The 15507-nt window shown below is 54.5% G+C and overlaps 1 protein-coding gene across 2 annotated transcripts in view; it reads right to left on the reverse strand.

Annotated features, from left to right (window-relative positions):
• The window catches only part of CHN2 (chimerin 2), a 601556-nt gene that overhangs the window by 185744 nt on the left and 400305 nt on the right, over positions 1–15507 (reverse strand). For both annotated transcript variants that reach the window (XM_078664041.1, XM_078664042.1), the window contains one exon: positions 8016–8093. In XM_078664041.1, the coding sequence (XP_078520167.1) occupies positions 8016–8093 (78 nt within the window). The remainder of the gene's footprint in view (positions 1–8015; positions 8094–15507) is intronic.

The following is a 15507-nucleotide window of genomic DNA, read 5'->3' on the forward strand; positions in this document are numbered from 1 at the left end:
CAGTGAGAGAGGAATCAAGGGGTGACAGCGAGAGAGATGTCAGCCAGGGAGAGAGGAATCAAGGGGTGACAGCGAGAGAGATGTCAGCCAGTGAGAGAGGAATCAAGGGGTGTTAATGAGAGAGATGTCAGCCAGTGAGAGAGGAATCAACGGGTGTCAATGAGAGAGATGTCAGCCAGTGAGAGAGGAATCAAGGGGTGTCAATGAGAGAGATGTCAGCCAGGGAGAGAGGAATCAAGGGGTGTCAGTGAGAGGGATGTCAGCCAGGGAGAGAGGAATCAAGGGGTGACAGCGAGAGAGATGCCGGACACAGAGAGGAATCAAGAGGTGACGGCGAGAGAGATGTCGACCAGGGAGAGAGGAATCAAGAGGTGACAGTGAAAGAGATGTCAGCCAGTGAGAGTGTGTTAGACTTGTTTTTTTCAGCGGGTTCACCCCCAGACTTTTTGCTTTTTGACCTCCTGTTTTTGACCTTCTTTTTTATTAGTTTTAGGACTCCGGGCACTTTACCACTGCTCTTCGGTGCTAAAGTGCATATGCTGTCTTTGTAAATTGTGTTTTACTGCCATGACGATCTGGCAATTGCACCCACTTGCCAGGCCCTTCCCTTTTCTTACATCTAAGTCACCCCTAAGGTAGGCCCAAGGTAGCCCCGTGGGCAGGATGCAGTGTATTTAAAAGGTAGGACATGAAGTGGTGTATTTTTAAATGGCTTATTAGTGAAATGCAGTTTTTCGCTATTGAAAGGCTGTTTGTCCCATAGGCTTAACATGGGAGTTACCTTGTAACATTTTACAAGCACTACTCTCCCTTGGGATAAGATAGAGAAATGGAGCTTAGTATGCCTGAACTCAGGGTTTAAAAATACATCTTTTAGTAAAGATGTTTTTTTAATTGTGGTTTGAAAATGCCACTTTTAGAAAGTGGAAATGTTCTTGCTTAGCCATCCTTTGTGTCTCTGTTGTGGTTGTGTATTGGCTGTTTGTTTTTGCAGTGACATGGGCTGGGGATGTGCATTCACTGCAAACAGTCACGGTGTGAGGTGTGTCCTGTCTTTCTTGGGTGACTCAGAGCAAAGCTGCATAGACCTGGGCAGCATAGACCTGGGCAGCATTTAGAGAAGTGGGAGGAGTTTTCCTTGCACCTGCCTCCTGCCTCCTGTGCCCAAATGCTGTCCCCACCTCCTGCTAAGAAGAAACTAGACCAGAGAAGACAGAACTGGTTTGGACTAAGCGGGGTACTTTTTGCCACAAGAGAACAAAGGAAAGTGTGGAATAAATATTGGGACCCAGACTCCAGGACTTTATTACTCTTTTGGATCAAAGAAACTGCTGAGAAGATGAGCTGGAGAAGCTGTGGGGAGGAACTTCCACTTTGCTGTGTGCTTTGCTGTGTTGGCCTGCAGTGGCTGCTTCTGAATTGGTCACAGAAAGGACTGGACTGAACTTTCTGCAACTTCTTTGCTTGAGTTTCTCCAAGGGCTTGAGGTGGAGCTTGACCCCTCTTCAAGAAGTCTCAGGAACAGCTAAGACTTAACGTTCATCTGCAACCAGCAATGGGAACTGTGTGTTTTGTACTGAAACAAGAAAAAGCAACATGACGCCATCAATGACGCTGCTGCTGGTGCTGTGTCCTGAAGGCACCACAGAGGGCACTGCACTGCGACCTTGGTCCTCACGGACAGTGCTGCCCAACGACGCCACCAAGCCGCTGCTTGCACATGACCTGTGGGCACAGTACTTTGCACCACATCACTTCACAGGGCCACAATGGCATCCTCGACAACAAGGTTCCATGCCTACATCAACCCCGCTGCTTGCACCGTGTTTTGAGGGCAATCGCTAGTAAGTTAAAAATGCACTGCCCCATACCACACCGCAACCATGGCTTACCGATGACAGCACCATTGACTCTGGTTTGTCAGCTGACAACAGCGCTTCAGCAACGATGGCGACGCTGCTTGCACAGTGACCTGCCAGCACCGCGACGAGCACTGATCCACTTCGCAACGCAGGCCTAGTTTCACTGACACTGATGTGTGACCGTCGCAATGCTGCTGCCTGCACTGTGAACTGAGGACACCAAACGACTCTCCACTGGACTTCGCACTGCAGTCCTAACACCCGCCGAAGCCGGCACTCCCGACTTCAACCGCAGAGTTTGATCTGCAACGGGAGGGACTCCAAGGACCCGATGACTCCTGTACCAGCCTCTGGAACGGACACCTGCCGACGCAGGCTCTTTGGAGCTCACCGCAAGGTCCCCAGTGCCCTGCATGTCTAAAGGTACTGTTTTGCAGGTCTTCCCGACACTGTAGTTGGCCCGCTGCACCACGGTCAGCCAGAACTGTTTGGATTTGTTGTTCACGACACCATGATAGCCCCGGAGCGATCACCTTCAAAGAATTGTATTTTAAGCCTAAATTTGCTCATTGGTTCTTCTAAGAACTGTATGGAATCAAGGTGTGTCAGCTAGAGGGATGTCAGCCAGTGGGAGAGGAACCAAGGCATGACAGTGAGAGAGATGTCAGGCAAGGAGAGATTAATCAATGGGCTGTCAGTGAGAGAGATGTCAGCCACAGAGAGAGGAACCAAGGGCTATCAGTGAGAGATGTCAGCCAGAGGAAGAGGAATCAAGGGCTGTCAGTGAGAGAAATGTCAGCCAGTGAGAGAGGAATCTAGGTTGTGGAAGAGTGGGAGGCATTCAGATTGGCCGGGAGCTGATGGGTTGCAGTCTTCTGGAATGGGTGTGGTGGAGGCACATGTCCGATGGGCCCCTGAGTGGATGGACTTCATGGCGGTGGCAGGTTCTTCTGGGGGTGGTGACCAGCTGAGTAGTTTCTTTGAATAACATCAGGAGGCTTTGGCGAGGTCTGTCAGGTCCGACTGTGGCCTGAAGTGTCTGTAAATGGTGGTGAACTTTGTGCTCAGAAAATGAGAGATCATTGCAGAGGTCGTGGGTGGGAGTGATCGAGTTAGAGGTGGCGGCTGGTGAGGCGAAATCTTTCACAATGTCCAAGGTTTCATTTTTTCTGTTGGTGTTGGCATCGATGTGGTCCACCAGAGCGGCATGTCTGGTGGTCCGGATGGTTTGGTGGTAGCGTCTCAGGGTGGATTTGAAGGTGCCCCCGTCTGCATTGTCCTGGGTTATTCTCCGTTCTCACTCCAGTTTCTTGCCCTGGTGTTTCTTCCGTCTGAGTTCCTCCATGTACCATGTGGCCACGTGTCTGGATCATGTTATTTTGTTGAGGCGCAGGAGGTGATCGAATCTTTGGAATTCTTGATGGCTGTGGGCAGGCTGCTGCTGTGTTCCGGTTGGTGGATGTTGAGGGCATTGTTCCAGTCCTTGTCAGTGACGCTGATCCAGTGTTGGTGAGCTGGTCTGGTGGTAGCGCATGTGCCTTCGACTGGGACGAGGATGCGGAACTGGGCATGGGTGTGGGCTGTCCAGGGAACTGGTGTGGGCTCTTCAACTTGGTTTTTGCCAAAGTTAATGAAAATAAAGTCATGTAGGTGTCCGGCAATGTGGGTAGGGCGATTGACTCATTGGGTGAGGCCCCGGCTTCCAACGTCTTCAATGAGCGCATGTGAGTTGGGGTCGGGTGGTCTTCCAGCTGTAAGTTCAAGTCTCCGAGAAGGATGTAATCGCTAGCATCGAGGGCGAGTGGTACAACGAAGTCCATGTAGGTGTCGGAGAAGATGGTGCCCGATCCTGGTGGTCTATACATGAGAGTGCGCTTAGGATGACGTTGGCGGTGATGTGGCGCTTTAACGACAGATGTTCCATGTCGGAGGATGAAGCGTCCATCCGTGGACGTGGTGCAGCTGATGGTGTGCTTGTGAATGATGACGATTCCACCTCCGGGCTTGTGAAGTCTGTCTTGTCTGGTAATCTTGTAGCCAAAGGGATGGCTGTGGCAATGTCAGGTGCCAATGTAGGGTTCAGACAGGTTTCTGTGAGAAAAAGTAGGTAAGTGGCATTGTCATGCAGTGGGTCCCAGATATCTGTAGCGTGTTGGGTGAGTGAGTGGCTATTAAGTAGCATACATGTGAGTGTTGAGTGTGGTGTGGGTGGGTGGTTGCAAGACTGAGTGAGTGTCAGAGAGCAGGATGTTGGGTGCTGTCAATGCGGTGTTGGGTCTGGCTGAGAGCTTGAAAACTTGGAGGAAGTGCAGGAGAATGCTCCCTCAATGTTGTGTGATGCAGTGGGCCAGCAGTGTGTGGAGCAGCAGCAGGTGCGGGGGGGGTGCAGTGAACCACAACATGGTAGCAGCTGGAGGAGGACCAGGGTTCCTGCCGCTGGGTGTGGTCCAGGTGTGGACAGACGCATATAGGCTGCCTTTGGCGTGCTCGCTGCGTGCGCCCACTGCGCATCCACACTGAGGCAGCCATTAAGTAGGTCCTGGGAGGGGGATTAATGTCACTTCCTGAGAAGAAGGATGATGGGAAATCCAGTGAAGTCACTTCGTGTTCAGATGAATGTTGGGAAATCCAGTGATGTCATTTCCTGTGCAAATTGTGATGGTAAATTCAGTGATGTCATTTCTTGTGTAGATGGATGAAGGGGAATCCAGTAATGTCACTTCCTGTGCAGATGAACGATGGGAAACCCAATTCCTAACACAGGCTCTAACAGAGGTATGTCTAGCACAACAAAAGACCACAGAGGAGCCTAACAAAGGCACTAGCATAGGTGTTTGTAGTACAGAACAGAAGAGCCTAACAGAGGCACCAGCACAGGTGTGTGTAGCACAATACAGCACGGAAGAGGCTAACAGAGATGCTATCATTAGTGTGTGTAGTACAACAGAAAACAGAGGAGCTTAGCAATAGCACTTGCATAGCTGGGTGTAGCACAACACAGCACAAAGGAACCTAACAAAGGCACAGAACACAGAAAAGCCTAATAGAGATACTGGCATAGGTGTGTGTAACACAACACAGAGGAGCCTAACAAAGGCACTAGCATAGATGTGCAAAGTACAACAGAACGCAGAAGAGCCCAACATAGACACTAGCATAGGTGTTAATAGCACAACACAGCACAGAGGGGCCTAACAAAGGCACGAGCATAGGTGTGTGTTGTACAGTACAGAGGCGCCTAACAAAGGCACTGGCATAGGTGTGAATATCACAACACAGAGAAGTCTAACAGAGGCATTAGCATAGGTATGTGTAGCACAGCACAGGGGAGCCTAACAGAGGCACCAGCATAGGTGTGTGTAGCATAACACAAAAGAGTCTAACAAATGCACTAGCACAGGTATGTGTATAGGTTTGTGTAGCACAACACAGCACAGAAGAGCTCAACAGAGGCACTAGCATAGGTGTGTGTAGCACAACACGACACAGAGGAGGCTAACAAAGAAAAGAGCATAGGTGTGTTTAGCACAACACAACACGGAGGAACCTAACAAAGGTGGTTGTGTAGTAGAGCACAGAGGAGCCTAGTTTAGGTGTGCAAAGTACAACAGAACACAGAGGAAGGAGCCTAACAGTGGCACTAGCATAGGTGTGTATATCACAACACAGCACAGAGAAGCCTAACAACGGCACCAGCACTGGAGTGTATATCACACCACTGAGGAGCCTAATAGAGGCATTAGCGCGGGTGTGTACAGCACAACAGAGCACAGAAAAGCCTAACAAAGGCACTAGCATAGGTGAGTGTAATACAACAGAACACAGAGGAGCATAACAAATGTGCTTACGAAGGTGGGTGTAGCACAGCACACAAGAGTCTAATAAATGCACCAGCACAGGTGTTTGTAGGTGTGTGTAGAACAACACAGCACAGAAGAGCCTAACAGAGGTGCTAGCATAGGTGTGTGTAGTACACAAGAATACAGAGGAGTTTAACAAAGGCACTGGCATAGGTGGGTGTAGCACAACAGAACTCAGAAGTCTAACAAAGGTGCTAGCATAGGTGTGTGTAAGTACACAGAATACGGAGGATGTTTAACAAAAGGCACTGGCATAGGTGGGTGTAGCACAACAGAACTCAGAGGAGTCTAACAAAGGTGCTAGCATAGGTGTGTGTAGTACACAAGAATACAGAGGAGTTTAACAAAGGCACTGGCATAGGTGGGTGTAGCACAACAGAACTCAGAGGAGTCTAACAGAGGTGCTAGCATAGGTGTGTGTAGTACACAAGAATACAGAGGAGTTTAACAAAGGCACTGGCATAGGTGGGTGTAGCACAACAGAACTCAGCGGAGTCTAACAGAGGTGCTAGCATAGGTGTGTGTAGTACACAAGAATACAGAGGAGTTTAACAAAGGCACTGGCATAGGTGGGTGTAGCACAACAGAACTCAGAGGAGTCTAACAAAGGTGCTAGCATAGGTGTGTGTAGTACACAAGAATACAGAGGAGTTTAACAAAGGCACTGGCATAGGTGGGTGTAGCACAACAGAACTCAGAGGAGTCTAACAGAGGTGCTAGCATAGGTGTGTGTAGTACACAAGAATACAGATGAGTTTAACAAAGGCACTGGCATAGGTGGGTGTAGCACAACAGAACTCAGAGGAGTCTAACAGAGGTGCTAGCATAGGTGTGTGTAGTACACAAGAATACAGAGGAGTTTAACAAAGGCACTGGCATAGGTGGGTGTAGCACAACAGAACTCAGAGGAGTCTAACAAAGGTGCTAGCATAGGTGTGTGTAGTACACAAGAATACAGAGGAGTTTAACAAAGGCACTGGCATAGGTGGGTGTAGCACAACAGAACTCAGAGGAGTCTAACAGAGGTGCTAGCATAGGTGTGTGTAGTACACAAGAATACAGAGGAGTTTAACAAAGGCACTGGCATAGGTGGGTGTAGCACAACAGAACTCAGAGGAGTCTAACAGAGGTGCTAGCATAGGTGTGTGTAGTACACAAGAATACAGAGGAGTTTAACAAAGGCACTGGCATAGGTGGGTGTAGCACAACAGAACTCAGAGGAGTCTAACAAAGGTGCTAGCATAGGTGTGTGTAGTACACAAGAATACAGAGGAGTTTAACAAAGGCACTGGCATAGGTGGGTGTAGCACAACAGAACACAGAGGAGCATAACAAATGTGTTTACATAGGTGGGTGTAGCATAACAGCACAGCGGAACCTAACAAAGGCACAAGTGGAGGTGTGTGTATAGGTGTGTGTAGAACAACACAGCACAGAAGAGCCTAACAGAGGTGCTAGCATAGGTGTGTGTAGTACACAAGAACACAGAGGAGCTTAGCAAAGGCACTGGCATAGGTGGGGGTATAGCACAACACAGCACAGCGGAACCTAACAAAGGCACAAGCGGAGGTGTGTATAGCACAACAGAGCACAGAGGAGTCTAACAGAGGCACTCATCAAGGTGTGTGTAGCCAGGAGCACTGGGATGATGTGATTGTGCGGACGCAGCGTTTCTCGCATTGCGGATTTGCCGTGTTCGCCGCATAATTCATCTGCTGCAAAACGTGCAGATTGTAACAGTAAAAATAGTTTTTAACTCCATCGGTTCAAAAGTTACTAAAAAGGCAGCACCGTGTTCAAGTGCAGGGGAAGGCCCTTTGCAAAGGTCGACTGTCACATTTCCATCGCTTATTGCTATATTTGGGTATTAAAGCGCCACCAATGGGGTGCAACCATTAACCAGACATTACTAACCAGTGTAAAATGACAAAATAATGAAGTAACACTATCACAAAATGTGCCACATCACACAACATTATTTGCATTTTCTTGCTGCACAATTTACTCACCGCTGCCACATAATTTGGCCCTCTGCTGTCCCTGTTTATAGCACAACACAACACAGAAGCACCTAACTGAGAGGCACGGGCATAGGTGTGTGTTACACATCACAGCAGCCTGGCACGGTAGTGTAGCACTGCGGGGCACAGGGCACTGTGGGTAGCGCACACCTCCCGCTTACCCCCACACACATTCACGCCCCTTACCTTGCAGCGCACGCACACACGCTCATCCCCTCACGCCCCTTACCTTGCAGCGCACGCACACACGCCCCTCCCCTCACGCCCCTTACCTTGAAGCTGTGCGCCTTCTCGTAGTTGCAGTGGTGGTCGCTCGGTGCCAGCGCCGCCCTCCTCACCAGGGACGTGATCTGTGAACAGGCAAAGAGCTTCAGTGGCTGGCACAGGAGCGCCCCCACAATCCTCCTCCCGGCCCCCGTCACCCCCATCATGTCCCGCAGCCCTGGGTCCGGCCCAGCTCCCAGGGGCCCCTCGCCCCAGGGGTCCTCCGCCTCGGGGTCCCACAGCCTGCGCGCCTCCTCGTCCCCCGCCAGGACCAGGGGGCGCAGGCCGGCCAGGGGGGCTCGGAGGTGTGCCAGGAGCGTGGAGGCGGCCGTGGCCCACTCGGGGCAGCCCCCGGGGTGCTGCATCTCTGCGGGGCCCTGTGCGCCAAGGAAGGAGTGCGGGGCCCGGTGCGCCAAGGAGTGCGGGGCCCTGTGCGCCAAGGAGTGCAGGGCCCTGTGCGCCAAGGAGTGCGGGGCCCTGTGCGCCAAGGAGTGCGGGGCCCTGTGCGCCAAGGAGTGTGGGGCCCTGTGCGCCAAGGAAGGAGTGCGGGGCCCTGTGTGCCAAGGAAGGAGTGCGGGGCCCTGTGCGCCAAGGAAGGAGTGCGGGGCCCTGTGTGCCAATGAGTGCGGGGCCCTGTGCGACCAGGAGTGCGGGGCCCTGTGCGCCAAGGAGTGTGGGGCCCTGTGCGCCAAGGAAGGAGTGCGGGGCCCTGTGCGCCAAGGAAGGAGTGCGGGGCCCTGTGCGCCAAGGAAGGAGTGCAGGGCCCTGTGCGCCAAGGAAGGAGTGCGGGGCCCGGTGCGCCAAGGAGTGCGGGGCCCTGTGCGCCAAGGAGTGCAGGGCCCTGTGCGCCAAGGAGTGCGGGGCCCTGTGCGCCAAGGAGTGTGGGGCCCTGTGCGCCAAGGAAGGAGTGCGGGGCCCTGTGTGCCAAGGAAGGAGTGCGGGGCCCTGTGCGCCAAGGAAGGAGTGCGGGGCCCTGTGTGCCAATGAGTGCGGGGCCCTGTGCGACCAGGAGTGCGGGGCCCTGTGCGCCAAGGAAGGAGTGCGGGGCCCTGTGCGCCAAGGAAGGAGTGCGGGGCCCTGTGCGCCAAGGCTGTGCACCAAGGAAGGAGTGCGGGCCCTGTGCGTCAAGGAAGGAGTGCGGGGCCAGGGGCAGAGGAGCCGAGCTCAGGCTGTGTGCCGCTGCTGTGTGTGAGGGCTGGGTGGAAGGGGCTCTGCACCCCCCGCAGAGGGTGCCCCCCGCGCACCACCCCCCGCGGGGGCACAGCTGCCGGGGCCAGCGCTCTGCTTCCAATTACAGGCTGGCACCGGGCCAGGGCATTAGCGCCTCGGATTAAGGCCTCCGAGGCACATGATGCGCGCCCGGCCGAGCCCTCGTAGACCCCGTGCCCGCTGCGGGGGGCACGTGCTGGGGCACCAGGGTGGGGAGGGGGAGGGGGGTTAATCCGTGGAGTTTCTCAGAATTGATTTTTAAGTCAGAAACATTATTAATCTAAGTGGTCGGCTTGTTTCGGACCCCACCCTCTCCCGCCCGAGGGGGGTTGGGGGCAGTGCTCTGAATGTCCCGGTCCCTCACCCCCCCACCCCCCACCCCGACACACACAGACACTCCTCCACTCGCGGGAGGCGGCGAGGGGGACAGATCACGTCCATCGACACAAATCTGAGCCCAACTCCAGTGCATCCAAAGCTGGGACGGACATGGAGGGGGGTGGGGGGGGCAGAGGCATGTATGTATGGATGTATTAACAGGCACATAGGGCTGGGGCGGAGGTGAGCCATGGGGCAGTTACATTCCAGGAGAGCACCCGAGGGGCATGCAGGACTTGGGGAGGGGCGGTTACATGCCAGGGGGGCACCTGAGGGGCAGGTAGGACTGGGGGAGGGGCAGTTACATGTCAGGACAGCCTCTGAGGGGCAGGTAGGACTGGGGGAGGGGCGGTTACATGTCAGGACAGCCTCTGAGGGGCAGGTAGAACTGGGAGAGGGCAGTTACATGCCCGGAGAGCCTCTGAGGGGCAGGTAGGACTGGGGAAGGGGGCAGTTACATGCCAGGGGGGCACCTGAGGGGCAGGTAGGACTGTGGGAGGGGCAGTTACATGCCCGGAGAGCTCCTGCGGGGCAGGTAGGACTGTGGGAGGGGCAGTTACATGCCAGGAGAGCTCCTGCGAGGCAGGTAGGACTGGGGAGGGGCAGTTACATGCCAGGAGAGCCCTTGAGGGGCACGTAGGACTGGGGGAGGGGGCAGTTACATGCCAGGAGAGCCCTTGAGGGGCACGTAGGACTGGGGGAGGGGCAGTTACATGCCAGGAGAGCACCTGAGGGGCAGGTAGGACTGGGGGAGGGGGCAGTTACATGCCCAGAGAGCCCCTGAGGGGCAGGTAGGACTGGGGGAGGGGCAGTTACATGCCCAGAGAGCCCCTGAGGGGCAGGTAGGACTGGGGGAGGGGGCAGTTACATGCCCAGAGAGCACCCGAGGGGCATGCAGGACTTGGGGAGGGGACAGTTACATGCCAGGACAGCCTCTGAGGGGCAGGTAGGACTGGGGGAGGGGCAGTTACATGTCAGGACAGCCTCTGAGGGGCAGGTAGGACTGGGGGAGGGGCGGTTACATGTCAGGACAGCCTCTGAGGGGCAGGTAGGACTGGGGGAGGGGCGGTTACATGTCAGGACAGCCTCTGAGGGGCAGGTAGGACTGGGAGAGGGGCAGTTACATGCCCGGAGAGCCTCTGAGGGGCAGGTAGGACTGGGGAAGGGGGCAGTTACATGCCAGGGGGGCACCTGAGGGGCAGGTAGGACTGGGGGAGGGGCAGTTACATGCCCGGAGAGCTCCTGCGGGGCAGGTAGGACTGTGGGAGGGGCAGTTACATGCCAGGAGAGCTCCTGCGAGGCAGGTAGGACTGGGGGAGGGGCAGTTACATGCCAGGAGAGCCCTTGAGGGGCACGTAGGACTGGGGGAGGGGCAGTTACATGCCAGGAGAGCACCTGAGGGGCAGGTAGGACTGGGGGAGGGGGCAGTTACATGCCCAGAGAGCCCCTGAGGGGCAGGTAGGACTGGGGGAGGGGGCAGTTACATGCAAGGAGAGCACCTGATATTTACAAGAAGCAAGAGCGACACAGACATCCTTGCGAACCGGTGTTGCTAATTAGCAAAAAAACAATGTTCACAAGGAACACATGTATCTGGTAAATACAGTTTCTGCAAGGTTTGATGTGACTTGCATGATTTAATCAGAGACTAAAAGTAATTTTTTGGGGGGGTAGGGCCTTAATTGAATTCATTCAAACAATACTGTATGGATTTACAGAAGTGCAAGCTCACATAACAATGATCAAAACTGTACTCACTTCAGCCGAAATGAGTCTGATTTCTTTTGCATTCATAGTACAACAAAACAAGAATTATGAGAGATATTCGATTATGTATTTACACTATGTACATTCTCACATTCCAACGTGATTTGTGAGCCCCAGTGAGGTGGCCATAACCAACAGTGATATAAATATTATAGTGCTAAGAAGGGGGAGGTAGTGGTTTTTGGTATTTACGCAGAGGATTTCTTGGCAATTACAATACAGTCAATGGTGATAGGTGTTTTTATTTCCTTCGGCTCTCTGGGCCCGAATCACAGAACTAACTTAAGACAAAATCCTAAACTTACTACCATTTTGGTATTCACAGAAGGCACTTACTCATTTTGGTATTCACAGAAGTTAGGAGTTGTAACTTTACTATTCCTAAACTGAGAAAAATCCTAACTTTAAGACTTTCGGTATTCACAGAAGGCATTTAGGAGTCCTAAAGTTAGGACTCCTAACTTCTGTGAATACCAAAATGAGTAAGTACCTTCTGTGAATACCAAAATGAGTAAGAGCCTTCTGTGAATACCAAAATGGTAGTAAGTTTAGGGTTTTGTCGTTAGTTCTGTGAATCAGGCTCACTCTTTCTACTAGCCGACGCGTTTTGACCCTCTCTTGTTACAGGGTCTCTTCAGGACAGGAATTCTGGTGACTAAATGGAGGACACGTTTTAGATACGACCGAGGTGAGAAGAGGGAGTGGGCGTGGCCAGCAGGTAATCAGCTGACCAGTGAGCACACAGGGCGCTGGGAGTAGAGTCCTTCCTAGTTAATGTCTGGGTAGTGTCCAGTGGTGTCCTGAGGTGGTATTCCTATTAAAAACACATTAATGAGAGATGACCGTCTATTGTGGCACATTTGTAATGCCCATTAGAACATTGGAATGTTGGGAGCTCCATTGAAAACAATGCAGTGCTCCGGGCTTATAATGGCTGGTAGAAGCCTGGAGCTCCAACATTCCAATGTTTCTTTGTTCACAGCTCTGGCTGTGAAGAAAGGCTTCAGGGACCCTGAGGGGATTCCAATCCCCTCGCGCTCCCTGAAGGCTTTGTTCTTTTTTGTAGAACATTCTGACCTCTGGTGGCAGAATGTTCTAATAGCCTTATAGCCCTTCGTAGCTGGGCTATACCGGCTATTAAAGTCCCTCTCCCTTGTTAAAGGCCCTCGCCTTCGGCTCGTGCCTTTAACGCTGGAGAGGGCCTTTAATAGCCGGTATAGCCCTCTACGGCAGGCTATAAGGCTATAGTGAATGTGGTACTGAGGGAATTGGCTCACCGGGACATGGATAGTCAATGGGGTTGTTGGTGAGTTTTCCGCCAACCAGGGCTACCGTAGATCCCATGGGTAAAAAGTGAGCAGGATATCTGCCTCTTTCCACAGTGATCCTTTGCAGACATTGACACTGTGATGAGACTGATATATCTGGATAAAGCAAGAGATATGATTGAAGATCCACACGGAATATTCCACTCGCCAGCCACCGATGGGTGAGGAGACTCCTTAAAACAATCTTGTGTTCGATAAGAATCAAGTACTGGATTTAAGGGTTAATAAGACACATGGGTACAGTAAAACCATCACCAGGGGACTAACAGAAGCTGGTAGGACTGGGGCAGAGGCAGTTACATGCCAGGAGTGCACCTGAGGGGCAGGTAGGACTGGGGAGGGGGCAGTTACATGCAAGGAGGGCACCTGAGGGGCAGGTAGGACTGGGGAGGGGGCAGTTAAATGCAAGAAGGGCTCCCGAGGCAGGTAGGTCTGGGGGAGAGGGCAGTTACATTACAGGGGAGCCCTTGAGGGGCAGGAAGGACTGGGGAGGGGGCAGGTACAGGCCAGGAGAGCAATTGAGGGGCAGGTAGGTCTGGGGGGGGGGCAGTTACATGCCAGGAGAACACTCGAGGGGCAGGTAGGACTGGGGGAGGGGGCAGTTACATGCCAGGAGAGCCTCTGAGGGGCAGGTAGAACTGGGGAGGGGTCAGTTACATGCCAGGAGAGCACCTGAGGGGCAGGTAGGACTGGGGAGGGGGCAGTTACATGCCAGGAGAGCTCATGAGGGGCAGGTAGGACTGGGGGAGGGGCAGTTACATGCCAGGAGAGCCTCTGAGGGGCAGGTAGGACAGGGGGAGGGGCAGTTACATACCAGGAGTGGCCCCTGAGGCAGATAGGACTGGGGCGGAGGCAGTTACATGCCAGGACAGCGCCTGCGGTGCAGGTAGGACTGGGGAGGGGGCAGTTACATGCCAGGAGAGCACCTGAGGGGCAGGTCGGACTGGGGAGGGGGCAGTTACATGCCAGGAGAGCTCATGAGGGGCAGGTAGGACTGGGGGAGGGGCAGTTACATGCCAGGAGGGCACCTATGGGGCAGGTAGGACTGGGGGAGGGGCAGTTGCATGCCAGGAGAGCACCTGAGGGGCAGGTAGGACTGGGGGAGGGGGCAGTTACATGCCAGGTGGGTACTGAGGGGCAGGTGGACTGGGGGAGGGGCAGTTACATGCCAGGAGGGTACTGAGGGGCAGGTAGGACTGGGGGAGGGGCAGTTGCATGTCAGGAGGGCACTGAGGGGCAGGTGGACTGGGGGAGGGCAGTTGCATGCCAGGAGAGCACCTGAGGGGCAGGTAGGACTGGGGGAGGGGGCAGTTACATGCCAGGAGGGCACTGAGGGGCAGGTGGACTGGGGGAGGGCAGTTACATGCCAGGAGAGCTCATGAGGGGCAGGTAGGACTGGGGGAGGGGCAGTTACATGCCAGGAGGGCATCTATGGGGCAGGTAGGACTGGGGGAGGGGCAGTTACATGCCAGGAGGGCACTGAGGGGCAGGTGGACTGGGGGAGGGGCAGTTACATGCCAGGAGAGCCCCTGAGGGGCAGGTAGGCCTGGGGGAGGGGCAGTTACATGCCAGGAGAGCACCTGAGGGGCAGGTAGGACTGGGGGAGGGGACAGTTACATGCCAGGAGAGCTCATGAGGGGCAGGTAGGACTGGGGGAGGGGCAGTTACATGCCAGGAGAGCTCCTGCGGGGCAGGTAGGACTGGGGGAGTGGGCAGTTACATGCCAGGAGAGCACCTATGGGGCAGGTAGGACTGGGGGAGGGGGCAGTTACATGCAAAGAGAGCACCTGAGGGGCAGGTAGGACTGGAGTGGAGGCAGTTACAGGCCAGGAGAGCACCTGAGGCAGGTAGGACTGGGGAGGGGGCAGTTACATGTCAGGAGAGCACTCAAGGGGCAGGTAGGACTGGGGTGGAGGCAGTTACATGTCAGGAGAGCACCTGAGGGGCATGTAGGACTGGGGGAGGGGCAGTTACATGCCAGGAGAGCACCCGAGGCAGGTAGGACTGGGGGAGGGGGCAGTTACATGTCAGGAGAGCACTCGAGGGGCAGGTAGGACTGGGGTGGAGGCAGTTACATGTCAGGAGAGCACCTGAGGGGCATGTAGGACTGGGGGAGGGGGCAGTTACATGTCAGGAGAGCACTCGAGGGGCAGGTAGGACTGGGGGAGGGGGCAGTTACATGTCAGGAGAGCACTTGAGGGGCAGGTAGGACTGGGGGAGGGGGCAGTTACATGTCAGGAGAGCACTTGAGGGGCAGGTAGGACTGGGGGAGGGGGCAGTTACATGTCAGGAGAGCACTTGAGGGGCAGGTAGGACTGGGGGAGGGGGCAGTTACATGTCAGGAGAGCACTTGAGGGGCAGGTAGGACTGGGGGAGGGGGCAGTTACATGTCAGGAGAGCACTTGAGGGGCAGGTAGGACTGGGGGAGGGGGCAGTTACATGTCAGGAGAGCACTTGAGGGGCAGGTAGGACTGGGGGAGGGGCAGTTACAGGCCAGGAGAGCACTCGAGGGGCAGGTAGGACTGGGGAGGGGCAGTTACAGGCCAGGAGAGCACTCGAGGGGCAGGTAGGACTGGGGAGGGGGTAGTTACATGCCAGGAGAGCACCTGAGGGGCAGGTAGGACTGGGGAGGGGCAGTTACATGCCAGGAGAGCACCTGAGGGGCAGGTAGGACTGGGGGAGGGGCAGTTACATGCAAGGAGGGCACCTGAGGGGCAGGTAGGACTGGGGTGGAGGCAGTTACATGTCTGGAGAGCACTCGAGGGGCAGGTAGGACTGGGGTGGAGGCAGTTACATGTCAGGAGAGCACTTGAGGGGC

The sequence above is a fragment of the Lissotriton helveticus genome, chromosome 10 (assembly GCF_964261635.1).
Source record: "Lissotriton helveticus chromosome 10, aLisHel1.1, whole genome shotgun sequence".
In the NCBI taxonomy this organism is placed as follows: Eukaryota; Metazoa; Chordata; class Amphibia; order Caudata; family Salamandridae; genus Lissotriton; species Lissotriton helveticus.